Source organism: Carassius carassius, chromosome 17 (assembly GCF_963082965.1).
Source record: "Carassius carassius chromosome 17, fCarCar2.1, whole genome shotgun sequence".
Lineage (NCBI taxonomy): Eukaryota > Metazoa > Chordata > Actinopteri > Cypriniformes > Cyprinidae > Carassius > Carassius carassius.
In genome coordinates this window covers 24,822,426-24,849,957 of record NC_081771.1, presented here as the reverse complement: position 1 = coordinate 24,849,957, position 27,532 = coordinate 24,822,426, and the positions used below count along the sequence as shown (strand labels likewise).

General features: G+C 35.7%; 2 protein-coding genes across 2 annotated transcripts in view; both read left to right on the top strand.

Moving 5' to 3' along the window:
* nck2b (NCK adaptor protein 2b) overlaps positions 1-19,986 on the top strand; it is a 50,822-nt gene extending 30,836 nt beyond the window's left edge. Inside the window, exons 3-4 of the mRNA XM_059571378.1 lie at positions 15,312-16,027; positions 18,812-19,986. Coding sequence (XP_059427361.1) covers positions 15,312-16,027; positions 18,812-19,006 — 911 coding nt within the window. The 3' untranslated portion in view covers positions 19,007-19,986. The remainder of the gene's footprint in view (positions 1-15,311; positions 16,028-18,811) is intronic.
* Positions 19,987-23,108: 3,122 nt separating this feature from the next.
* On the top strand, positions 23,109-26,708 carry otos2 (otospiralin 2). Its single transcript, XM_059570228.1, has 3 exons — positions 23,109-23,391; positions 23,525-23,597; positions 25,550-26,708. The coding sequence occupies exons 1-3, from the start codon at positions 23,383-23,385 to the stop codon at positions 25,732-25,734; spliced, it is 267 nt and encodes an 88-aa protein (XP_059426211.1). The 5' UTR covers positions 23,109-23,382; the 3' UTR covers positions 25,735-26,708.
* The last annotated feature ends 824 nt before the right edge of the window (positions 26,709-27,532 follow it).

The window sequence follows — 27,532 nt, the reverse complement described above, 5'->3', positions numbered from 1 at the left end:
ATATTACAAATTGAATTGAACTAATATTCTTTCGCAATTTTTACTGATTTTTTGATCAAATAGATGCAGCCTTTTAAAGACTTCTTTCAAAAACATAAAAAAAAAAAAAAAAATCTTAATAATTCCAAACTTATGATCAGTAGCATATGGATTACATTAGAGCTGAAACAACGAATCGATTTAATCGATTAAAATCGATTATTAAAATAGTTGTCAACTAATTTAGTCATCGATTCGTTGCTAAATAATTTATTTGCCGTAAGCGGCTTATTTCGTGCATATTTCAGATCTGCGGTGACCAAAGTGTGGCAGTAATGAGCCACCGGAGGATTTACTCAGCCAGTACAATAGGAGAAGTAGCGAATAGCCAATAGCTGGCCTCGTTTTATGTCACGTGCTTCCCGAACGGCGTCTCTGCAGCATTCAGCAGGAGTACTTTATTTTGAGCCTTCAAAAAAGAAGATTAACCTGTAAACTCTGCACTACTGAACTGTTTAAGGGACCGTTCACATATCGCGTCTTTTGCGCGCTCATGTTCGTTATTTCCAGTGTAGGAAGCTCATAATGGAAGCGACGCGGTCGCGACGCACCCGTTTTTCCAGGCGCGTGCACACCGCATCGAGTTAAAAACATTTCAACTTTTCAGAATGCAGCAAGCGCACCGCGGGTCATGTGACAAGAACTAAATAATCAGCTTCATCCTTTCCCGTAACAACGTTAAAAGCTCAGCCAAGATGAAGGAACAGCTGATCATAGCTGTATATGGATTCCCATTTTGAAATAAATTTAGTAGCAGAGCTACTGCAAGCGATTTTTAGAGCTGCAAATCCATTTATCCTTTGCTGAAATTTCCGCGTCTTCTAGGAGAGAGCACGTCATGGTTGCTTAGCAAAGGCAGACGCCTCAGGGGCGCTTCTGCACGAGCGCTTTGGAAAGAAGGAGAAAGCGGTGCGCACAGTCTATGGGTGCGCCTAGCGTTTTAGGCGCGATATGTGAACGGCCCCTAAGCCTTTTATTTGTGCAGATTCTCCAGTACAATGTTGTTTGCAAATGTTTAGTTGTAAAAGCTGATAACATTGCTTTTTAACAGTTAACATTTAAAGCTTTACAAACATGTTCTGTGATCAGTTTGTCGTTTACCAGTTCATAATTCAGTCGTGCAGCCTAATTATGACTGAACGAGAGAGGTAAATGTTTAAAGATATTTGAAATGCACTTTTTTTCCCCTAAGTATTCACTGCTCTTTTTCACACAGCAGGTTTTTTGTGTGTCCGTTTTTTCTGGACAACCTTCTGATGGATTTTACTTTAAATTGTGAGTTCCATTTAGGTTTCATGCCATTGGCACTTTATTCGAAGGATTGTTTACAATTTCACAGCATAAGCTATAAAGCTGTTTCCCAGTAAATAATAAAATACAACGCACTGCAATCTTATTCTGTTTTATCCTTATTCTTCGTGAAAATATGTTCTGAAAGATTCCTTAATAAGCTTTGTTCGGGATGTTAAACTACTTTAGGAGCTCTAAGGACTGCCACGGTGAAAACATTATTTGAAATCTTGTGAAATTTGCTAGAGTATGGGTCAGTGTTTTGATTGCAGAAGAGTTTGACAAGGGATCACTAACACATAATAAAACAACTCCAGGTATATTTGTGATGAGGATATGACAATGCAAAATTATTAAAATCTCTTAAAAATCTATGCTGAATGATAAAGACCCTTTATTAATAATTTACTTTGGGGGAAAAATGGAAAAAACTAAAATATAAGTACATAAACCGATTAATCGTAAAAATAATCGACAGATTAATCGATTATCAAAATAATCGTTAGTTGCAGCCCTAGATTACATCCGCAGTTCGAATTCCGATAGGTGGAGGATTTAGCAGCAATCAAGACACCTACACAAAGACAGAGATGTTTGTGGAGTGCAAAAATCATCGCTTTCCGAGACAGAAAGAGTAATTAGGAACATCCTCCACTCCGTTTTATTTTCCTGCTGACAGCTATTTACAAGACGTCCAAATCACAAATAGACACATGCGCACGCACACACACACACACACACACACACACACTGCACCACCCCTTCCCTGTAAGGCTAAATGGGCCTCAGCTCTCTGCCTCTTTGACCTTAACCTCTCTAGAACATCCTTTTCTCCCCTCCCTCACTTTCATTATGAAGCACTTTTCAAGCTACGCTTAATTACTGACACATGAATCCCTGCATGGAGTCGAAGGCAGGAAATGGGAGGAAGGAGGGCGAGAACCTCTGCAGTGAGATCCTGCTGGCTGTGTTACTTATTCTTGTACATTAAAATAATTGTTAAATAGCTGTTTTGATGGCTTTTGGTTGGCTTTTGGTTCATTTGTTATTTGCAGACCTCTCTGAACAAGAACATTTTGCCGTTTTAAATCACTCTTAGAGTAGAGCCTGTCCATTAAAATAAATAAATAAATTAAAACCAGGACTTCATTGTATACCGTTCTATATATATATAAATATATATATATATATATATATATATATATATATATATATATATATATTGTTTAGAGATGTTCTAGAAGCTTTAACATGGTAAAGCTAGTGTGCTGTTGTGGTTGTAGTTCTGGGTTAGTAACTAAAGTTATGGGTTAGAGTAGGGCTGAAACGATTCCTCGAGTAACTCGATTACAAAAAATGAAAAAGCCTCTTTTAATTTATTTTAAGTTTCACGTCAGGTTCTTTCGCAATGATTTTTTTTTTATGTGACAATGCGCCAATCGCATACTGCAAGCATAGACTGCAAGAAGTCAGCAGTATTTTGATTTGAGGGCGCGGGCAAACGTAAAGAGAACGTTGTGGCGTGTGTCCATTGCAAGATAGAGCTGGCATAGCACAACTAGGACCCTATGATTTCGGCGATGCAGAAAATGCGGAGGGAATCGTGGAATCCAGTCATATAAACGGAATTTACAGTTTAACGTGGAATGGCACGGAATTTGCCAAATTTTTAATGAATTAATAAAAAATAGGTCATTGCACTTAAATCAAATCACGATATGGACTATTATCTGTAAATATTAAGCCTGAACAGTCTATTTAAATATGAATCCTGCATGTTCTGCGTGTCTGTGTTAATGAATAGAGCAGAAGCGCGACTTCCTTTATCAGCGAGGTGACACACTGGATGCCTAAGCGTCTCAGCTGCATGGCGTGTCAGTTTTTAATTCGGCTCCCATGTTAACAAGTTAGAGCTTGCAGACTCCCTGCGTGAGACGCGCAAATGCGTGTATGGTAGAAATAGAGCCTATTTTTCACGCGACACGCAAGCGTGTTGTAAGTGTTTACATGCAAAATAGAATAGAAAATATGTTTATATGTCATTTTGTACACACATACATATTAATTCATGACATTTTGATGTTTGAAAGTCTATAGGTTGACATAAATTCAAATATAAATGTAATTAAAAAAAATAATAAATAATTATCGATTTTCAAATATTCCACCTGTCAAACATAGTCTATTTTGCCGTCAATACAGTTGACGGTGTCATTTATGAGTAGGCTTTATATTTATGCTTAACATGAAGGTGTAGGTGTGTAAAAAAAAAAGTTGAAATTGTTGTCGTGAAGACAAGAGCCTGGTCTGTCGGCGGCCTCCTTCTATGTCACCTACAGCAGCAGCAGCGCGCCAGTCAAGATTCTGGTGCCATGCAGCCAGTGTGTCACCAGCACACACTGAAGCGCGCGTGAAGCTCGCGTTAATTTCAGCGTCTGCTGACTCACTAAATAAGGACGTGAACACATGAACAACATCTCCAGAACCGCTCTGACAGTCACTTCATGAGCATTTGACCGTTTGATTTAAGTAAAGCTAACACATCACATACACAAAACTGTAAAGGTACGTCAACCCATCAAAATAAAAGTCCAATGTCCTGACATTTTATCCTACCCATCAGATTTTCCTACCCGGGTTTACTGCGCATGCGCACATCAATATCGCGTCAATATAATTAAGCAAAAACACATTTTATCCGATTACTCGATTAATCGATGGAATTTTTGGTAGAATACTCGATTACTAAAATATTCGATAGCTACAGCCCTAGGTTAGAGCATCACGTGATATGAAATAAAAGTTATCACCTGTGTGTCAATGATTAGAAAGATATAAGTAATCCCAGATTGATGCTTGTTCTCAAAGAATGTTAACTATAATATTAACTGTATTAGCATTTACACACCAATGGATGCTTAAGTTATATCATCTGCAGCTTTAAATGCGCAGGTTTTTTTTTTTTTTTTTTTTTTTTTTAAAGGCAAGATTCTTATTGACTGTGAATGTTTTAAATCATTAATAATTTTTTTTGCCATGTTTCTTTCAAATTAACTGTGTTAAGTGGTGCCTGAGTAATTAAATAAATAAAAACATAGGGGTTTAGATTGGCAGGAAGATGAGTAAGTAATGACTTTTATTTTATTACGTCACTTTCTCTAGAACAAAAATACACTGTTCACTCTGCCACCTCTAATGCCTCTTTTACTTGGCACTGAAAAGGAGTCAAAAACTGTCATGACCGTACAGGCAGCCTCAATGCTTGGCCTCGGATGTCATGTTTTAAAAGCACATCCTCTTCCTCAGTCTATTGGCCTATCGATCCTGGGTGGACAGAGTGAGGACAGCTCTCTCACAGGCTCTTTGTTCTTTCAGTGTGCTTTGATAAATGTGCTCATCTGCTGTCTGTGAGGTGTTTATGGGCTACATAAATGAAGTGTGTGTGCTCATTTCTCTATTGCTCATTCTCTCTCTTTCATCCACACACACACACACATGGCTGTGCTGGTGTATTGGTGTTTTTCACCTGCTGGCCTCATAATCTCATCTCTGCTCGTGTTTGAGGTCATTCTGTCAATGCCGCTCATGCATACAGCTCCTGCCTTCATCCCTGCACACAATTTGCAGTTGTCAAGGTTACCTCCCCTCTGCTCATCCATTGTGACAAGGTTACCCTTTCTCTGGCAGCCTTCATCTGTCTCACTCTCTCTATTTTCTTGCGCTTTCCCTCAGTCTTTTTTCTTATAAGTGTATAAAGATTTAATTTTCTCCGTATGAGAAAAGTCTGTGAGCTTTGTAGAGAAAGAAATTAAAGATTGTGAAAATTGTCACCAATTCACAACCATGTTGTTCCAAAGCTGACTTACTTTCTTCCATGAAGCACAAATATCGAAAATTTGAAGAATGATTGCGCAGCCCTTCCCAATGCAATTATAGTGAAATTGGACAGCTGATGAAAAGAAAAAAAAAAACATCACTTTTACTACAATAATATAGTAAATGTAGGCTAGTCCATTTGAATTATGTAATGTATTCTAAGTAGGGTGGCAAAGGGGTGAAAGATTTCTGGTAAATTTCTGGAAACTTTCCAGAAATCCCAGGAATATTCACACACAAAAAATAATAAAAAATAAAAATCCTGGAAAGTTTCCAGAATATCTGTAATGTTTCTTAAATTTACTGGAAACGTTTCACCTTTTTGCAACCCTGATTATAATGCTGTATGATATTTTTGTGCAAACAGAGAGAAACTGTCTGTGAAGCTGTTCACTGAAAAAGTCACTGAAAGTCGTAATTATTTATATTTAAATATGATATGTCATGATGAGCTGCAGGGGAATTGACAGCAGTGATGAATTGTCATAATACTCATGATAACCAATGACATTTGATTTCATTGGTGTCAAACCTGGAGTGACATGTTAATGAGAAAACAGTATTATTTAAAAAATGTAGTGAATTTCACCCTCAATCCAGTAATGAACCCACAGTAATGCAACCCTTTTTTGATAACCGCCCGCTGAAGAACAGAAAATGCCATGAGTTGCGCACTTGAAAACAAAACCCACTAGACAGTGACCATGTGCTGATTCAGAACGCTTCTCTCACTGCCAAAGGCATATACTTTAAAGGCTTGCGCACTCAACTGTTTGTGAAATGGAGCATTGTGCTCGTGTATAACACCTCTCTCATTCGGCACAATTCAAAATATTCAATAATATTTTCATATTTGCTAAACTAATGCTAAACTATTATTTATTATGTAAATAGGCTTTGTACTTCAGTCAAGTTCCAATGGTGACTCAGATGTGGGCACACTGATGTTTGGTTCACTGTATTTTATTTGCTCAAGTTATTTCAAGTTATATTGAAAACATTACAGCATATGAACCAGGGGAGCCTACTCTTTTAGCCTACATTGTTGGAAAAAATGTGTGGCCTTGGAGTCAAGATCTGGTTTTGGTTTAATTTTAGTTTGTGTGAATAAAGCTCTGTTTCCTTGCACAATCTTGATGAAATATGGCACAATTTGTCATAAATAACATCACAGTTACAAGTATTGTGAAAACAGCCTGAGGTGAAGGTAATTTTCCCACCCTTGTTCTCTTCTTTTGCAAGAGAGTTTTGTTCTTGGCTAGACTGTTTGGATGTGCGTGATTGGTGGCTTTTGAAGAAAATTCCAGTTGTAGAGATCAAACCATCTTGTGTGACAAGTGTTAAATTTTTCTGGTGTGGCATAATTGTGAATAATTCACCTGTTTGGAAAAGCCTACCAGATGATGTGAGTTGAGAAAACAAGACATGATGCTCTTTCAAGTTAGAATGTGTAGCCAATGAAAGCACAGACGGGCATATATAAAAGGCTTGATCATTGTTTTGCTTGTAAACAGCAGTAGAATGACTCCATCTCCCCAACCAACCCTAAACAGACTCATGTTTGTTACCAGGAGTGTTATGATGATGCATGAAGCCTTGTCTAACTGAAACCCCTTTCCTAATTTTTAACTTTGAGCTTGACAGAGTATGTATTTGGTTTCGCATAAATCACAGATGATTCACACTGGTTTTAGTGCAACCACAACATCTAGCTGTAAAGAGTTGCATCCTGCTGTCCTGAGAAACTGTTTCTGTGGAAAACTTTAACCTTAATGCCTCAAAGCTGTTGTCTTTAGAGGATTCCCACTTACTTTTTTCTTGTTTTAGACCAGTACTTTCTCATGTCATAGTATGCTAATAGAGAACATCACTATTTTAATGAAGCACTGGGATAATCATGCCTGAGGTGAAAAGCGTCCTGTTTGTTATTGGTGCTAATAAAGAAAAGCCTGAACTGACCTTGCCTCGTCATAAACAGTGGAAATGATCTAATATTTAAATGACTCATTGTTCTATTTTTCATAGCATATTGCATGTCGGTTACATCACACATATGACCCTCCTTTAAGGAAAAAACGAAAAACTACTTCATGAAATGAAAATTCCCCTTATCTTTTTTTGTAAATGCCTTTCTTTTTTAATGAATATGTCATGATGACTTCATCTTCCACGAAATGCCAGACCTTTCTGATGATGTATGCCAGACTTCTCCTGTCAATTGACTAATCTTAAACCTTTTCTTTCAAAATGATCGCAAGCTCACATTCAGCTGATCTTTCAACTACTGATTGATACAATGAAGTCTCCACCCTATGTTTTTTTCTTTTTTGATAGTCCATTTCACTTGGATTTGAATCACAATGTGATCTTTTCCTTCTGTTTTAATGTGACTTTATGGTTTTTATTGCTGGTACAACATAAATTGATTTATTAAACAAACCATTTGCCAAACAACTGATCTGATACTGTTTTGTGTGTGTGTGTGCACATGTGTGATAATGGAAGTATGGAAGTCCTCATAAGCGATAGCAGAGATAGCAATAGGGAAGACCAGACTGTCTCTACTTGCTTTTATGTGCATTGTCGAGATAACCCTTACAAAAAAGAAGTTTACTCAAGTGTGCTATTAGTATCCTAAAAATAGGAAAGTATGCTTTTAGTTTACTTTGTATATTCTTCTCAGAAATGGGCTTTATGTACTTCTCAGAAATATGCTTAAAATAACATTTAAGTATACTTGACCTATACTTATAAAAAGTCTAAATATATTTGAACTTTACCTAGAATCTGTGTTTTCATTGTTATCCATTAGAGGGCGCTAGTACACATCTTCTGTACAGAATTTCCAAAAACAAGTAAAGAAGAAAAAAAGAAACAACAGATACTAACACATGTAACATGATCGTGAAACATCATCAAAACTGTAATGTTATGGAATAAAATATTGACCGATGAAGAGGTAATAATTACAGTCAAGCTTTGGGGTGTTGATCGATCTACGTTTTGATTCTCATTCTGAATCCAGTTCATAGTCTTTTTTCAACTTTTTATTCAAAATGTTATTTCTTTCTTTTTTTTTTTTAATGAAGTTACCCACATTAAAGTATTTAAAAAAGAATGCATGAAGCTATAATAAAATGTTTTTGTTTACAAGCAGATACCCTGTTCTTTCTTTGGAGGTTTTGTAGATATTCATACAACAAAATATATACACATTAAAACCTAAATAGGGACATAGTAGTTAGGAGTGGCATGGTTCAGCATTGCATATTGGACTGTATAAATTAAATATTATTCTTTATTAAAGTTACAAAAACTTTTTAATCAAGAGCAGTGAGTGATTTCTTTGTTGTTGCTGTTCGATTAATGTAAAGACTGTCACTTTAGGAGAATGCACTGATCCAGTAGGCCTACCTTCTACCGTCTGCTATAGGATACTTACCAAGACGGGCATTTTGACATAATTTTTGTCTGAATTTGTCAATTTAAACACAATACTTCAGAGAGGGCTTAATATTTCCGCTTGTTCTGAGGCGTGGGTTTGCGCGCTTTGGATAAGCGCATGCACAAATCTTCTCACTGCTCGCGCGAGCTCGCATCCTCTGGCTCTTAAATGTTTAAACTGGCAAAGCTTAAATGGACTTAAACTAGACTTAGTTTAAACACATATTAACGTGTGCTATTCAGATCTCATCTGTGAGCTAGCAATATCACCACCAGGGTGATGACGGAATAAATGACTGCTCATATACAGCATTCACGTTGAACAAAAGTGAATGATTTGTCCAGGTTTTTTATTTATCTCTCTCTCATTGCTGTTGTTGTAATGTCTGGGAAGCCAGAATGCGCATCCATCAAAAGAAACCTATATTAGCTGAACCCTGTTTGTTTTATACGGACCCCCGCACATGACATGCAAGAAAAAAAAAATCGATTTACTAATCCGTTCCCTCAATTTACTAAAAGGTGCACACGATTACTATTGCGTTCCCTTGATTTACTATTGTGATTTAAGTTGAACCGCGGTCCCAGTGCGTGCCAAACCGTGTGTGGTGAACCGAACAGTTCATTTTTTTTTAAGCGAACCGTTACACCCCTAATAGTAGTATACTTAAAGTATGATGTAAAGAAAACTTCTGAGTATTCTTGCAGTATAAATCTACTGAACTACTAGACTATACCTCCGTGACGGCTCAAAATGTGACATATAATTTGAAAGAGTCATACTGAAAAGAAGCACATGAACATATTAAGAAATAGAGTGACTTTCCATGATAAAAGATTCATGTTTTTTTTGTGTGTGTGATGTTGTCAGATAATCATTTTTACCATATTCACCATTGTGATGGCTCAAACCATGGCATGTAGTTGAAAAAAGAAGCATTCAAAGAAAGAAACAGAAGAACATGTTGAGAAATACATTGATTTTCAGAATAAAAGATTTATGTTGTACTTTAATACAATACTAATGCAGGTTTTTGATGTTGTCACCATTTTTGCCATTGTGACTGCTCAAACTAAGTCATGTAGTTAACAAGAGTCATGCACAGAAACAGAAGAACATGCAAAGATTTCCTTAAATAATAAAAAAAAGATTAATGTTACAGTTTAACACAAGTCAATACAGGCTTTCTTTTTCTTGTTGTTACATCATCTTTCCTACCATGTTCACAATTTTGGCACTGATTTTCCAGAATATAAGATGGTAGTTAATAATTTTTTATGTATTCTCATAAAAAACATTTAGATTGGACTTGCCTTTTGTTGCTGTCACATCTTTCTTACATTTGCCATTGTGATGTAAGAAACTGTGCACTGTTTGAAACACTCAAACTGTGGAATGTAGTTAGAAAAAGTCAAAGAAATACACAAAGAATATACTAAGAAATATAAAGATTTTTCAGAATAAAATAGTTATTTGTTGTATTCAAACTTTGAGATTTGACTTAGCTTTTATTGCTGTCATATTATTTATATCATATCTTATTTTTTACCAAGTGTGCCATCGTGATGGCTTAGATGGAGAGAATAATGCAAAGAAAGAAACAGAGAACATGTTCAGATATACAGAAATTCTTCAGAAAAAAAAAATCATGCTGCAGTTTAACACTGAACAGTGTTTTGATGTATTACCATGTTTGATATTGTGATGGCTCAAACTGTTGCATAAAGAGTCATGCAAAGAAATTGAAAATGTACAATAAAGTTTACAATACAATACAGTTTCTGATGTATTCATATACAAAACATTCAGACTGGACTTTCCTTATATTGCTGTCAGATGATTTACTTTACCAGGTCATTATGGCAGATCACACCATGGCATGTAGTTAGACAGAGTAATGCTAATAAAGAAAGAGAAGAACATTGGGAAATTCATTAGATTTTCAGAATAAAAGATTTATGTTGCACTTTAACACAAGTTAATAAAGATTTTTGATGTCACATGACATTTATTACCTTTTTTGCCATTGTGATGGCTCAAACCAAGTCATTTACGGTAGTAGGAAAATCTCATGCAAAGAAAGAAACAGAAGATTGTGCTCAGAAAGAGTGATTGTTCCAGAAAACAAGATTGATACTCACGTTTTCTTTTTTTTTTTCATATGCAAAACAAAGATTTGACTTGCCTTTTGTTGTAGTCACATCTTTCTTATCGTTTTCATGGCTCAAACCATGGCATGTAGTTGGAAAGAGTCATGCAAAGAGAGAAATGGAGTGGTCAGAATATGCTCAGAAATACAGTGATTTTCCAGAATTAAAAGTTCATGCTGGAAATATATTCATATAAAACACTGAGATTTGAGTTACCTTTTATTTTTATGTTATATTTTCCACCACATTTTCCATCGTGATGGCTCAAACCATGACACGTAGATGGAAATAGCCATGTAAAGAATGAAATGAAAGACATATTCAGAAATACAGTAACATTTTTCACATAGAAGATTCATGCTTCACTTTAACACTAGTTAATACAGTTTCTAATGTATTCAGATGCTACACATTCAGATTTTTTTATTTTTACCTTTTATTGTTGTCTTTCTTGCCATTTTCCCCACTGATAGCAGTGACACAAAGATGAAAAGAAACAAAGAAAAATTTTATTCTTTTCAGAAAAATCATTTTATGGAATTAAACAAGTTGATAATTGTTGCTGTATTAATGTATTTTTATAGTTTTACTTTAATGAATAAAGAGATATCTTGTTTGTCCTAGTCAAAAACACGATCCAAATTGACTACAATACTGCTGTTCAAGTCCATGACATCATAAAAGTAGCAGACTGTATGAATTCTATATGTGACTGTGACCTGTAACCATAGCGACAGTAAATATCAAGCCTTATCACATGATTTGACACAACAAAAGTGTAGTCGACGCAGTTTCTTTAATTAATTGACTACAGCTTTAATACCTCAGTAAAACTTGGAGCATCTGAGTCCCAATAAGACATAAGTCTACAATAGAATTTTATTTCAGTTTGGACATAAAAAGCTTTGCTGTCCTTAAAGCTCCAATCATAGTTCAAAATTTGAAACAGAGCAAACTAAATGAGCTTTTCAGCATGTGAACTTTTAGCACGTGTCCCAAACTATTTAACACTATTATTTGTTGTTATACTTTTTAAAAATAAGGGCTAATTAAATATATTTTCACAGAAAATGAAAAAGTCATCTTTATAAGGTATTCTTTTTTAATTAATAATTTCAGATTACATCAACAGCAACGACTTCTGTCCAATTGGTTAAAACCTCCAAACGATTCATTCAAGAATCAGAACCGATCCAGATCTTTAGTCATCAGTTCACTGAACCAAGATTTTTTTTTTTTTTTTTATTATAGACATGTTCATTTTGAAATGAGTCCACCTAGAAAGTAGATTTGGACTAAATACACTAGAGAATTTTGGGTACTGCTGGCTAAAATTACACAAAAACGCAGTCCACTGCCATTTAACAATTATTTGAGTAACAATAGCTTAAGCACGTTTTCTAAAATCCCTACACACACTTTTGAACTAGAAAAAAAAAAAAAATTGCTTGTGTGCATTTACATACAGGTTGTCCCCGTTGTGTCTGTTAGTATGTGTACCTGAGATGAATTTCATGCTCCCATTAATTGTATATTAGTGTTTAATATACAGCAGTTAAAGGTTATTTTAGGGGACATTTACATTTCACAGAACGGCTTTTGTTTTCTTCCTCAACAAAGTCATAATAATGTTTGCTATTCTTCCTTGTCTTGCCACAAGCAAAACAATATACTTAGCAGAACGTGTTCATCATGTGCCCTTTACTTCATGCATCACATTTAAACTGATTTACAGTTTGTATATGAAGTGAATTTAATTCAGTGCTTGAAGTAGGAAAAATGCTGGTACTCTCTTGTGAACTGGTTGGCATATGCAAATCATCGCAATTGAAATTTTGACAGTGGAAAAAAAATTATTGGTTATATTGCTGGTACAACAGATTACTGTTGTATGTATGTGTATGTGTGTGTGTGTGTGTGTGTGTGTGTGTGTGTGTACATGCACATGCACAATAATGGAAGCCCTTATCAGCAATAGCAGATAGTGTTAACCAGACTGACTCTCATTGTTGAGATGAGAGATAATTCACGCAGTGTGATATATATAGTTTCATTACTAATAACCCAGATGCTAATGCTTTATCTCTGAGTGGCAAAGTATTGCCAACATGTGAGGAGGTGGTAAGCATAAAGATATAGAAAATATAGAAGTTTTAGAATATTAAAATTTCTTCAAATACAGAAATTAAAAATGTACAGGATAGGTTTAATTTATCAAGTAATAAATTCAGACATGAGCCTCATTTCATTGACCAATATGTCTTTTGATGAATATTTAATTTCCTTTCCTATTTACATGGCTGCTACTAACTCTCATGCATTCATTGTGAGACTCATGCAATTGGCATTTCACACACTCTCACGCCACATGTCCATTTTCATACACAGTGCCACTGATGTGATGCCTGTCTATGTGAGTTCTTGTTTATTATATTTATACAGACAGAGAAGAACGGTACACATTGTCATTTTTATGGATCTTTCAAGGTAATTAAATACCCTGTCTCCAAGTTTAAATCTGGCAGGTTTTAATTTTTTTATTTATTTATTTTTAAGCATTTTTATAATAAATTTTGAGGGGGGGGGGGGGGGACATAAAGCTTTTTTTAGAATTTAGCCCCATTCTAGTCATTTCTAAACACATTTCCTCCTAATTTGTCTAACTTTAACACGTACTATTCTAATTCTATTTCTATTCTATTCTACTCACTATTCTAATTCTATTCTTAAAAAAATATATAACTATCTTTCTAATCTTTTTGTATTCTATTTTTTTCATTCATTATGCAATTGTATGTGTGTGTGTGTGTGTGTAAAGACCTCTAACACTAGCTTGCTCTATTTTTTTTTATTCTATCTGTTTTCTTTTTATTTATTATATTATTTAAAATCCTATGCTACGTGAACTGTGTTAACCTAACTGAGACTTGTTATAGCACTTATATATCATTGCTCTTTTTGTTGTTTTTGAGTGCTTCCACTGTCCTCATCTGTAAGTCGCTTTGGATACAGTGTCTGCTAAATGAATAAATGTAAATTTGAATGGAAACACACTATGTGTGAATGTACACAATCATCCACAACAATCCTCCCCAATACACACACAGTATATCATGATGCTTTTGCTTCTAAAACTAGGCCACCATTACTCTCTGTTGAGCAGACAACGTGAGCATCTGCATTCTTTTTTTTATTCTTTCATATTATAGTGAATAAGTTATTGTCATGTAGTATGCTCTGCAGGTGTTTATTGAGATGGAGGGGGGAGCTTAGGGGTGGAGACAGAGAGTAAGAGAGAGAGAGAGAGAGAGAGAGAGTGTGTGTGTGTTTGTGTGTGTGTGTGTGTGTGTCTGTGTGTGTGTGTGTGTGTGTGTGTGTGTGTGTGTGTGTGTTTGTGTGTGTGTGTGTGTTTGTGTGTGTGTGTGTGTGTGTGTGTGTGTGTGTGTGTGTGTGTGTGTGTGTGTGTGTGTGTGTGTGTGTGTGTGTGTGTGTGTGTTGTTTACTGAGTGAGAAAGGCAGTGGTGAGATAAGTGTGTGCAAACAGGTTTGTGGATTTTCTGCTGCAGGAAGGAAACTGCTGGGTACAATTGTGTGTTAATGTGTGTGAATATATAGATGTGTTTACTGACTATGTTTTAATATATTTTAGGTGGGTCATTATGCTCACTGTCTTTGCTCAATATCTCATGTTACAGTATTCAAAATGCCCAGATAAGCAATTGTTTCTGTATAGCATTGTTGCAAGCACTGTAAACGTATTTATCAACACAATATTTTGTGATGTAGCCTTTTATGCAGCAACATAAAATATCAGACAACTCACCTATTGTTAAAAAAAAAAGATGATTATGCAGACACTGTGATTTGAATCAAGGATAAGAAGCACTTTCATCTTGTCTGTCCCAAGTACACCACTACAAGATATACTATTTTTCTCTCTTTCTCTCAATTATTTCTTTGGTGGGTAAATATATTCTGTATTTACATATACTTAAAGTGTTTTGGCAGTACTATAATTTAAATGTCATGCCAATAAAGCAACTTGAACTTGAAAAAAATATCTATATGGGTGGACTGCCTTTCTATCTATTTTTTTTTCTTCTTTCCTTTTTCTGAAGGATCAAGTGACTGTATTTTTGATCAAATAAAAGCAGCCTTGTTGAGTATTAGAATCTTCATTTGAAAGCAACAAAAATCTTACTGACCATGAGCTTACGAAAGGTGAAGTATCTATATATAATATTTTGATGGTTGGCAGCAACAGGAGATGTGATGGATGAGGTTGAAGAATGTGAGAAAGGACAAATAGAGGACACAAGAGGAAATGTGGTACGCCGCAGTAATGACATCACATGTCTTCTTTCAGCAGTAAATGATTAGTGTTGAAGAATTTACAGCCTTAATCAATGTCCCTGCCCTTTCTCTTCTACTTCAAATTAGCAGAGCTCAGAGGCTTGAGTTTTACATAATGACTGTGTCTGATGTCTAATACCTCTGTTTCTCTATCTCAGGCTTGGGAAAAACGAAACGCAAAATGAGCACACGGGAAGCCTCTCCAACACCCAGCACAGATGAGTACTCGTCTAACGGGGGTGGAGCAGAAAGAATATATGACCTGAACACTCCAGCGGTGGCGAAGTTTGCCTACAATGCAGAGCGGGAGGATGAGCTCAGCCTGGTGAAGGGAGCCCAGCTGATGGTGTTGGAGAAATGCAGTGACGGCTGGTGGAGGGGCAGCTATAACGGTCAGGTGGGCTGGTTCCCTTCCAACTACGTCCAGGAGGAAGAGGTGGAGGACACGTCAGCCGACCTTCCCGCTGTCTTCACCTCAAGGCCGGACCTCAGTAACGGTCAGGGCCCCAGAGTCCTTCACTCTGTTCAGACGCTTTACCCCTTCAGCTCCGTCACGGATGAGGAGCTGAACTTTGAGAAGGGTGAGGTGATGGAGGTGCTGGAGAAGCCAGAGAATGACCCAGAATGGTGGAGGTGTAAGAACTGCCGTGGGCAGGTGGGTCTGGTGCCAAAGAACTATGTGGTTGTGCTCAATGATGGTCCATTAGCCTCGGGCTCCCATTCCCAGCAGAACAACCACATGGGACCATCCCACACAGGGAAATTCGCCGGAAAGGACTGGTACTATGGCAACGTGACACGGAACCAGGCTGAGTGTGCACTGAACGAGAGGGGTGTGGAGGGAGACTTCCTTGTGCGAGACAGCGAGTCCTCTGTGAGTCAAGTGTTTATCTGGATCTAATCGAAATGCAGTGACCAGATAACTGCTTTCAATAGCTGTAAATAGTCACTTGAGTGCTGTGTTCATGGTGCCATTTGCAGGGCTATTGTTGGTAAATAAAACTGTTAAAACAAAAACTGAAATAAAAATAAATTAAATAAAAAAAATAAAATAATAAAATGGTGAAAAGCATATAACAAAATGACTTTAAATATAACAATTCTACGATGAAAACTGAAAGTATAAAAATAAACGCTCATTCAGAATATTCTTAAAAACTGCAATGAAAGAAATTACTATAAATGTATCTATTCTATTAAAATAAAACTGAAAGTATATATATATATATATATATATATATATATATATATATATATATATATATATATATATATATATATATATATAAAGCTCATTCAAAATATGAATAAGAACTACAGTAGTATGTAAGTAATACTAAAATAACACTGATCATTTGATATAATTGTAAGTGTAAGTACTAGTTTAGTTTGCCATTCTTGGGTTTTAGGCACAATGAAAGTCACTCAGCTTTTACCAGTGTTTACTGCCATTCGCCAGAAACTACTAGTCTGCTCCGGGACAGGTTATGCTCTGGGTTAGAAAGCTTACACTGAAATTTGTCAGATCATGTATAAGCAATGTGACATATCTAATGCAATAAAGTTATTCCCCTAGTTTAACTTAACAGTCAATAGTGTTTTACAGACAACTTTCAGTAATTTATTCTAATTGTTTTATTTGCATGTTATTTATTAGACATTAGATATCATTACACCTTTTTGTGGACAACTTTTTCTTAAATTATAAGGTACTTTGGTTAGTTTAGGTTGTAAAATGTATTGTGGTGTGACCAAAAAACATAAACATTTGCAAATAAATTATAGTGATGGATACATTCCTGTATATTTAATGTATAAGGAAACTTTTTTATTACTTTTCCATGACATTTTAGACCCATTAAATTGTTTACTTTTCTGTAAGATTTTATTTTTTTAAACCATATGAAACAAGTAGTACATTTTTAAAAGCTTGTTAAATTTAGAGCTGCATTTCTTTATCGTGGACATACAGGTGCATCCAAAAAAAAAATGTATATCTTGAAAAAGTCCTCTTTTTTTGTTACATTTCAAAAAGTGAAAATTTCATTTATTCTAGATTCATTACACATATTTAAAACATTTTACATTTTAATTTTGATGATTAGAGCTTACAGCTCATGAAAGTCAAAAATCCAGTATCTCGAAATATTGGAATGTTTACATCTGAGTATCATTAAACGACTGTCCCTACAGGATAAATTCCAGGTATCTCTTGTTCTTTGAAACCACAATAATGGGAAAGACTGCTGACTTGGCAATGGTCCAGAAGACAATCATTGACACCCTCCACAAAGAGGGTAAGTCGCAGAAGGTCATTACTGAAGGGGTGGCTGTTCAGTGCTGTATCAAAGCATATTAAATGCAAAGTTGACTGGAAGGAAGAATTCTGGTAGGAAAAGGTGCTCAAGCAACAGAGATGACCGCAAGCTTTAGAATACTGTCAAGCAAAGCTGATTCGAACACTTGAGAGAGCTTCACAAGGAGTGGACTGAAGCTGGAGCCAGTGCATCAAGAGTCACCATTCTCAGAAGTCCTCAGGAAAAGGGCTTCCAAGCCACTTCTGAAACAGAAAGCATCTTACCTGTGCTAAGGAAAAAAACTGTCAAAGTCCTCTTTTCAGATAAAAGTAAATTTTGCATTATATATGGAATTCAAGGTCTGGAGTCTGGAGGAAGACTGGAGAGAATACAATGTACTTGAAGTCCAGTGTGAAGTTTCTGAAGTTAGAGATGATTTGGTGTGCCGTGACATCTGCTGGTGTTGGTCCATTGTGTTTTATCAAGTCAAAAGTCAATGCAGCTATCTACCAGGAGATTTTGGAGGACTTTTTGCTTCCATCTGTTGACAAGCTTTATGGAGATGCAGATTTCCTTTTCCAGCTGGAATTTAGCACCTGCCCACAGTTCCAAAACTACTTACAAAAGGTTTACTCACCATAATATTACTGTGCTTGATTGGCCAGCCAACATATCTGACCTTAACCCCATATGAAGTCGATCCAACAATACAGACGAGCTGAATGCTCAATAGTGCTTCAGCAGTGCCACACAGGCTGATCGCTTCCATAACACACCTCACTGAAGCTGTCATTTGTGCTCAAGAAGCCCCAACCACGTATTGAGTGCATAAATGAACATACATTAAAGAACTTGAACTTTTCTGTTTTGCAATTCTTTTTTTTTTTGATTGATCTTAGGAAATATATTTTGAGATACTGGATTTTTGACTTTCATGAGCTGTAAGCTCTAATCATCAAAATACATAAAAAAAACAATAAAAAAAACATTGAAATGTTTTACTTTACATGCAATGAATCTAGAATATATGAAAGTTTCACTTTTTGAAATAAGTTACCAAAAAAGTGATTTTTTTAAAGATATTATTATTCTTTTATATGCACCTGTATATTTCATTGAAATAAACATGCTTTTCAATCTAGAGCGGTCCTTTTTAAACTGTTACTGCATATTTGGGATGTTTTCTCTATTGCATACACCCAGCTCAGGACTATCAGCAGATGAGTTCATTCAGCTTTGTTGAAGACACCAGAAATGTGCAATTCTGGGGAGCTGAAAAGGAATCTAGGGCCTATTGCGCCACCTGTAGGCTGAAGTTCAATAAACTAACATTCTGTTTCATTCTCTCTCTTTCTTTCCAGCCGAGTGATTTCTCAGTGTCTCTGAAAGCAGTCGGGAAGAACAAACACTTCAAAGTGCAGCTGTCGAATGGAGTTTACTGCATTGGTCAACGCCGCTTCAATACTATGGATGAACTGTTAGAGCACTACAAAAAAGCTCCCATCTTTACGAGTGAACATGGAGAGAAGCTTTACCTTATCAAACCCCTCCAGTGACCTTCCACACACAAATGAGCCTTACAAACAGGCATTACTGGACCAGACCAGATCTGACCTCATACTGAGCCAAGTGATCTGCAACTCCTAATTACCCATCATTTCTCATCAGAAAACAAGGGACTTACTGAATACCAACCCACAGGAAAATCACAGAATTTAACATTATGTTGTTTCTGCCAGTGTGTTATTTCTGTTCCTGTTGCTTTAGCTCTTCTTTTCACCTGGAGTGGTTCACTTTAATGAATATTGCCTTTTCCAAGTGATAACTGAAGCACTTTGCCCATGGCCTTTACCTTATTTTCTGTTCACACTTAGCCGATATCAAGAAAGCCAACAGATGCAGCCTTCAACTGATACAGATTTCGACTTATAAAGTCGTCACGGTGCAAGTGCACAAATACAGACGCAGTGGAATTAAAGGAAACTGTATATACAGTACATAGGAGTTGCCAAAGAGAGAGTTGTGACAGGTACTTGTCGCCCCCTGCTGGATGAACTGAGAAATGCTAACGGGAGGGTCTTATAAGATGAATGTTTTGTCTATGCTTAACCAAATGTGCCACCTTCACATTCAAGCACTGCTCATCTAATATATATATATATATATATATATATAAATAAGAGAACTATATGCACCTCGTTAAGACTGACATATCTGTATCAGCATTAAAGTGTTGGCATAGACTTCTATATTACAGCAAAACACTGTTCAAGTTACTTTACTAAAGGGTACCATTTGAAAAGAATGGTTTGGTCTCTTGACAAATGAGTCCATTCAGCTTTTAGTTTCTGAGCTTTTATAAAAGTATGGTACAAATGAATGTTACTGAGCATTGTTATTTATAACCATGTGTATTTAAAGTGAGGAAAAAAAAAAGCGGTGGGGACAGTGTAGTGAACTCCACATCTATGATAGCTGTGCAAAAAGTTGAAATACTTTTGTTTGATTAAACATTTTGCAAGAATATAATGGCAAAGTTGTGTGCTTTTTCTATTGTTTCTGGGTAATTTACAGTTTAAAAATGGGGGGGGGGGGGGTGAAATCTCTTTATGCCCACCGATGCTGCATTTACTTGATAAAAAAAATACAGTAAAAAACATTGTAATGTAAAATATTGTCACATGTTTTAAAATGTAATTTATTTATGTAGTTGCAAAGCTACATTTTCAGCAGCCAATAGCCATCAATTCAGTCTTCATAGTCATAGAATCCTTTAGAAAACACAACGTGCTGAGTTCATAAAATTTTACAGTGACTTAAGAGTGACTCTTGAAGGACCAGCACCACATTCAATTCAATTCAATTCAAGTTTATTTGTATAGCGCTTTTTACAATACAAATCGTTACAAAGCAACTTTACAGAAAATTATGTTTCTACAATATTTAGTAGTAGCTAGTAGTTTGTGCACGTTTGACAGGATTTTAGAAAAATAAAAATAATAATAATAATACAAGACGTAGTCAGCTAGATGATGAACTATCAATATTATTAATTAATAGTAATTATATGATGCAGTCACACATGTAGCAATAATTGTTAGTTCTGTTTGTTGATTCAAGGTTAGGATCATCTGGGGTCCTCTGAGGGTCAGCATCATCTCTTCTCAGGTGTTCTGGATCCAGACTGGAGCTTGTGTAAATCCTAGTTACATCCCGTGGCAAAACATAGAAACAAAATAGAGACATCATTAGCATAGCTGCTGATCCAACAAAGTAAAATTAGTTTAACCCAAGCTAAAGAATAAAAATGCAGATGCAACTACACTCACAATTTAAGAGATACATTATTCGAATGCTTGGCGAAAGAGATGCGTTTTTAATCTAGAGATGCGTTTTTAATCTAGAGTTTTAATCTACATCCTCTTGTAACACTGAAGAATTTATCTTCCAGAATCTGCTTTTGGCTCATTTGATCAGTAAAATACTTCAGTAAAATACAGAATACTTCCTTGGCTGGTTGATGCTGGAATTTTGTCTAACAAAAAGCTTACATTGAGCGACAAGGCATGAATGAGCATGTTTTTTGCTTAAAAACCGCGATTGACAAAGCTATACATTGTCTTCCTAGACTTCAGAGATGCCTTTAGCACATTGCCTCATAGAGTCATGATTAATGCATTGAAATACAGCTCCCTAAGATCTATGTAGACATAATAAAAGATTTATATAGTGACTCCTACCTGCAAGTGATCTGTGGAAAATCACCAGACCAAAACCACTTGAAGTAGGAATCAAAACTGGCTGTCCGTGGTGTGCTGTAAACTTTATCATTGCAATAAATCAATGGCTAAAATGGCTCTGTACACGTGCCCTGCCCCACATCCTGTCACCGAACCCAGTCCAGGGTTATGCTGATGATGTGGCCTTCGCATACTGAGATGAAGGCGTGATTAAAAACTTGTTGTCATGCACTGACAGATTCCTGACATGGTCTGGCCTAGTAAAGCACAGTAGATGTGCAGTTTTCTTTGAGAGGAGGAGCGGTGGCAACCATTGGTATAGATCAAGGGCCGACCAACCCCCATCTTTTACCATCTTAGACCAGCCACTCAGTGAGTATACTAGACATGAGACCTACAACTACCTGGCTCACAAGTTTAACATTGCTGGAGAATGGATTCTGCAAGTGACTGACATGGCACATCACGACCAGACTGGATCTCATTAACGCATGACCTTTTTCCTGTTACTCTAAAAGTGCAAGCAATAAGAGACATAGCTTTTTCTAAAATTCAACATCTTTTTGCAAATGTCCATCTCCCATAAAAAGTATTGCGTGAAATGGACAACAAAACTGTAAACGTGGTTAGGAAATGGCTTTGTCTTCTACAAGATGTTTTATCTTCCAGAATAGACAGGACGGGGGTGCTTGGAGTTCCAAACTGCATGTGGGAGTACATAGCCACAAGACAGTCTCACCTTATCAACATGCTAAACTGTGATGATGTCAGCGTGGGGCGAATGGCCAGAGCATCCTTGCTGCTGGATTTTAAAAAGACGGACGGTGCCACACCCATGCGGTGGGGAAGACAGCTTCCTGGGTTTTAAAAGAAAGACCAATGGAAAGCTAGATGGACGGGCACAGGGATTTGGTGTGTCATCAGACTGGCCAGACTTAAACAATCTAAGCTGGAGGACAGGTACTGACCTCCCACTAACAACCTGAAGAGGTCTCTGATACAGTCGTAGAGGACACATGTGTCATTGTGGAAGCCAGGCTGCACTATAGCAACATTGTTCACCCGCTCCAGCCTAGAACATCAAGGCAGACTCTCCTGTCTATTCAAAGAGCCCAAAATATGGAGTACTGGTCAAATCTAAAACTCCAGGGAAAGTTGGTAAAACTGCCCTGCGCGGACCACTCTGTATCACACACCGTTTACAGCAATGCCACCATCAGTGAGGAGATCCTCACATTCTGTGTAAAAGCACATCTACAGGTTCTTCCTACAAAATACAACCTATCACTGTGGTTTCCCTCCACTCCAACAAACTACTGTACAGTCTGAATGGTTCAACTCACCTGCAAACACTTTTCTAGGAATTGCTAATATACCCTATATCATTAACATCTCTCAGAAAGACATTTGAGGTGTCATGTGCATTTGACATGTTTATGGAGGACTCTTACTGCTCTAAGACTTTAAAATATCAGTCGTTGATATCTACCACTGAGAACCTTGGGTACAAATGCCAGCTTATTGTGCTGGTGTTTGGTAGTCTTGGTCATGTACACAGGCTGGTGATCTGTGGACTTTGCATTGGGGGGCTATCTAAAATAAGGGCTAAACAGTTGGCAAAGTACTGTTCAATCTCAGCAATAATAGGAAGCATGTTTATTTGGAAGAGGTGATGTTTCCTGTACCCACAGAACTGTTTTATCCATAACAATGTGCGGATTTGCTTTAATCTGTTGGATCATTCAAAAAATGATCTCCCTTAGACTATCTCAGTAGACTATTTATGTGCAACACAAAACTTCATTTACAACAGATATGTACACAAGTCTGTCCTGGAATGTGTTACAATGTGTTAGTTTGAGTTATTTCCACATGGAATGTTTCTTTGAAACTGACATACATATAGACAGCATTATATTCTACAAAAGAGAGGTTGAAACCCTGAAAAAGGCTTCTCTGAGATCTCTTCAGTCTGTGCATTCTTGGACAGACTGGCTTCTGTTTTAATAAGGGATTCTTTCAGCTGTGGAGAGAAGTGTGAGAATCCCCTGCAAACAAGAAGGTATAGAGTAAACGAGCAAAGAAATGAAGGGTATAAGGTCCATGCGAAAGGTAAACAACACCATTCCAGCTCAGACTTGGTGTTCTTTTTAAAGGATTGGGCACCAAGACACACCAGTCTTCAGTAGCATATGCTGCAGGTAATCTTAGGCAGACAAATACTGCAAGAATAACACAATTTATTTTTATTTTTAAATGTTTTATATTTGAATTTCTCTGAAGTTTGAAAATGGTTAAAAATGACTGTAGAGTCTGTTGATATATTTCTTTCAGTGGGTGACCATGTTTCGTCTGTGTTTCTCACTCTTCCTGTGTTTGGTTTGGCTTGGACTGCTCTGTCTCTCAGGTAAGAAAAGCTGACAATTTGGGGATGTATACATCACCTTTCAAAGTTTGGGGTCAGTGTGATTTTTTTATGTAAAACAGCAATACTGTGAAATGTAAAAATTAAAATACCTCAATTTTTATCAGCCATTACTCCAGTCTTCAGTGCCACCTGGTCATTCAGAAATAATTGTAATGGGCTGATAATCTTACTATAATCAATGTTGTTGAAATAGTTCATGTTATTAAAACTGCTTAGTATTTTTGAGGAAATTATGACACTATTTTTTTAGCATTCGATGATAAATGGAAAGGTCAAAATAACATTTATTTTAAAAATACAAATTCCTAGCAATGTGAAAGTCTTTACTGTCACTTTTGATCAATTTAATGCATTCTTGCTGAATAAAAGTTTTTATTTATTTTCTTAAAAGTTCTAATTGACCCCAAACTTTTGAATAATAGTTTATGCATTTATTTTATTATTATTAATTTTTATACATCTTCACATCTTCACCATTGTATGTTTGCACTGATATTTTGGTAATAATTTCTATGAAGCCTGCATTTATAATGTATTTTATGGGTATTCTTAAGACATTATAATGTAATTATCATATCAGTGTTTTCTCATAACTTGATCTTGTTTAAGAGCTGCACAATATATAACTATCTTTATAGTGGTCAGGAGTGGTTGTTCATATTTGAGTGTTAATAATAAAAATGTTAATATTAATTTCAGTTTGAGCTGGTTTAAGATTACTGATAACCCTTTTGCATCTAAACAATGCATTATGGTTTTTGTAAGGCACTATGCATGCATCATAATGCATTATAAACAGGCTTCATAGAAAGTGTCACTGAATTTATTTGTAATTTATTTAATTACATTTTTCTTTTTTTTTGCTCTCAAGAGCTGTTACATTTAGTACAATGATTCTTCTAATATCTCTTGTGAACTAGATAAAAATTGCAAAGATGGCAGAAACAGCTAAAGGCTACCAGATTTGAGGCACCTTTAGCTGAAATATTCTGGCTTTGTCAAACATGCTGAAAAGTCTGAAAGAAAACTGGCAGAAGATTGAGAACAGACAATAGCTCAACTGTTCCTCTCAAACACGGGAATGCTTACAGAAAAAGACAGCTCTACTTTTTGTGCATATGCACAAGTTTAACAGTCAGCCGCTGTGAATACAGAATCGGTAACATACAAGGATAACAGATGAATGGAAGCTTATGAATAATGTGATGTCCTTGGCATTAAATCAAGACCTTAAGAATAACTCTGAGCACTGTACATATACATGAACTACTCTATATGCAGTTATCATTTAGTTTAAATATTCAGTTTTAGGAATAAAATTACTTAATTGATTTTTCTTCAGAAGTGGTGATGATTTGTCTTAAATTAAGGTCAGTGCAGTAATTTAGAAAGTCATGCAGCTACTGTCCACTTTCCTACCAGATGTGCCTCATTCTATTCAAGCTTTACATATTACTTAGTAATTACTTCTCATTTGCATTTATTGATTCCTAGTCTTACAAGAGTTACATCTATGCTGTCTTTACATCTATATATTTTAATATTTATTCAATTAATTAAATATTCAATGTCCTTCTATTTTCCTTAAAGAGGCCGTGGAAAACCAAGGTGAGTTTTAAATTCTCTTTATAAATGATTTCATTTGTATCCTGTAAAGTGCATGGGGTTCCACAATGTCCTAAAATATGATGATTGGGGGGTAAAATATTAGTTTTATAATCTCTTTTTTATTCCATAGTTGCTGAAAGTGTGGGTTTTTTGGAATGATTTTTTATAACTTTTATGATTTTTATTTTTTTATTTTAGACTTTTTCCCCATTGTACCCTATACTAAACTATATGATTTAGAATTGAACATTAATGTTCTGTATAAATATATGTTCTCGAATCTCTCGTGTTGACCTCTTTTTGCCTTTCTGTTTGACTTATAGCTGAATCAAGGGAAAAAAGGAGTGTGCCTAACTGGGCGCTGACATCTTCAGACTTTTTTGCCTGGATTGAAGAGCTGCGTTCTCACGCTGGCTATGACAAGATTGAGGAATTGGCCAGAACCTTCTGGGCTCACTTCCCTTCCGCCAGCCGCCTGGGTTATGACCCTCCTTCTCCAGAAGAATAATGCCAACCGAGTTTGAGTCTGTGTTTTGGAGACCATTTGCCCCTTTCATTATGGCACATCTCTTGGAAAAGGAGACAAACAGTCTTATTATTTAGCAACTTGATTTGAGCCAGGGCAAGATACCCAGAGAAAAGTTCATTTTATTTTTTTGTTTAAAAGTTACATAAAACCCCTTATGTAATGGCATCCAAAATCCAGTAAAAGTATCTTACTCACAAACTCTTTTATAGACAAAAAACTTGCTGCTCCTGATTCTTCTTTAAAATAAATGCACATTCTGGATTTGTACTTGCTGCAAAATAAATAATAAACAGTATAACAATATAAATGTATGCTACACACAGGTATGGTAGATGGCTATATAACTATTATTGAGTAGCACGCAGGTGTGCTGTTATCAGTGGGAATGCAGTCCAGGTGCACAGAGATGACCTCTGAATGAGGATCATTCCCCTTGGGACAAGTACAGTACATGCAGGAACACGTTTGACTGTAACAAAATCACTCCATTATAACATCACGTGTAAACATTTAGAAAATACAAAGAAATATAAACACATATCATAAAAGCAAATGTTTCAGTGATTCTCTTTTTACTTTGAACTTTATTTGGCTTGTTTTGGATATTATCTTATTTTGTTGGTAACATTTTTCTATCCATTTACAATAGTTTAAAAAAAGGCTGAAAATGTATCATTTAACAGACTATCAGTGAACATCCAGTGAAGTGAAAAGCTGTGTGTTTGTAATAAACAAATCCATCCATATATCTGTAGATTTTGATGTGAGAGGACAACAGGTGGTGGACTTTTTCACTAGAGGAAGTGCTATTATAGGTTATTAGCTGATGTTTTAGCTAGAAGTGAATGTTAACATGGCTTAATTATGAATTTGTTTCTTATAAACAAACAACTTTTCACTTCACAAGAATTAAACTGATTTAACTTTCATTCCGATGGCACCCATTCACTGCAGAAGATTAGTGCACAAGTGATGCAATGCTAAAATTACTCAAATCTTTCTGATTCTTCTTGAAACTATTTTGGTTTAAATATTCCTTTAATGCATTATGGATCATGACCAACATTTTTATAGAATATATTAATCTAGGCTAATGTTTTACAGCATTTATAAACACATATTAAGGTAATGTTAATTTATACATTGATAATTTGCTAATTTACTTCTGTTCATTTAATCATGTCAATTCATACAAGTTGAAATGTTAAAAATGCATGTAATAGTAATGAATTCTTAAAGATTATTATAGTAAATGGTAAAAATCGATGCTTCAAAGTAAAGGATAGCACTTTTAACTCTCGTTCATATATTTTACACTAAGGAAGATTGAATTGAATTGAATTGAATTGAAATTTATTTGACAAGTTTATAAAATTGTACAAAATACAAGTATTCCATACACTTTAGAAAAAACTGTCGAGGATAAAAACACAATAAAGCCATTGGCTTGTTTCCATTGCGGCCCTCGATGTTAAGTATAAAGGTTATGTGTACGTGCAGAATAGACAGACCATACAGTATCTCCTAATCATAATTTATCACATCAATAAAAATCTACTTTTAAACTATATAGTAGAGATAATTCACCATACATACAAATCACAACTGACAATAAACATTCCACTAAATGACACAATTTACAATAAAATCACCACAAAACACACTAACTACCCTCACCAAATAGCCATCTTTTTACCATTCTTTTAAAACTCAAAAAATATTTTACTCCCTTTATTACTACAAATTTATTTATTATTGAAACTGGTAATTTATTCCA

What these genes read in the sequence shown, in the direction of transcription:
- otos2 (XM_059570228.1), top strand. An exon ending in TGGACTGCTCTGTCTCTCAG is followed by an intron (nt 23,598 to 25,549) that starts GTAAGAAAAGCT and finishes TTTGACTTATAG; the next exon opens with CTGAATCAAGGGAAAAAAGG.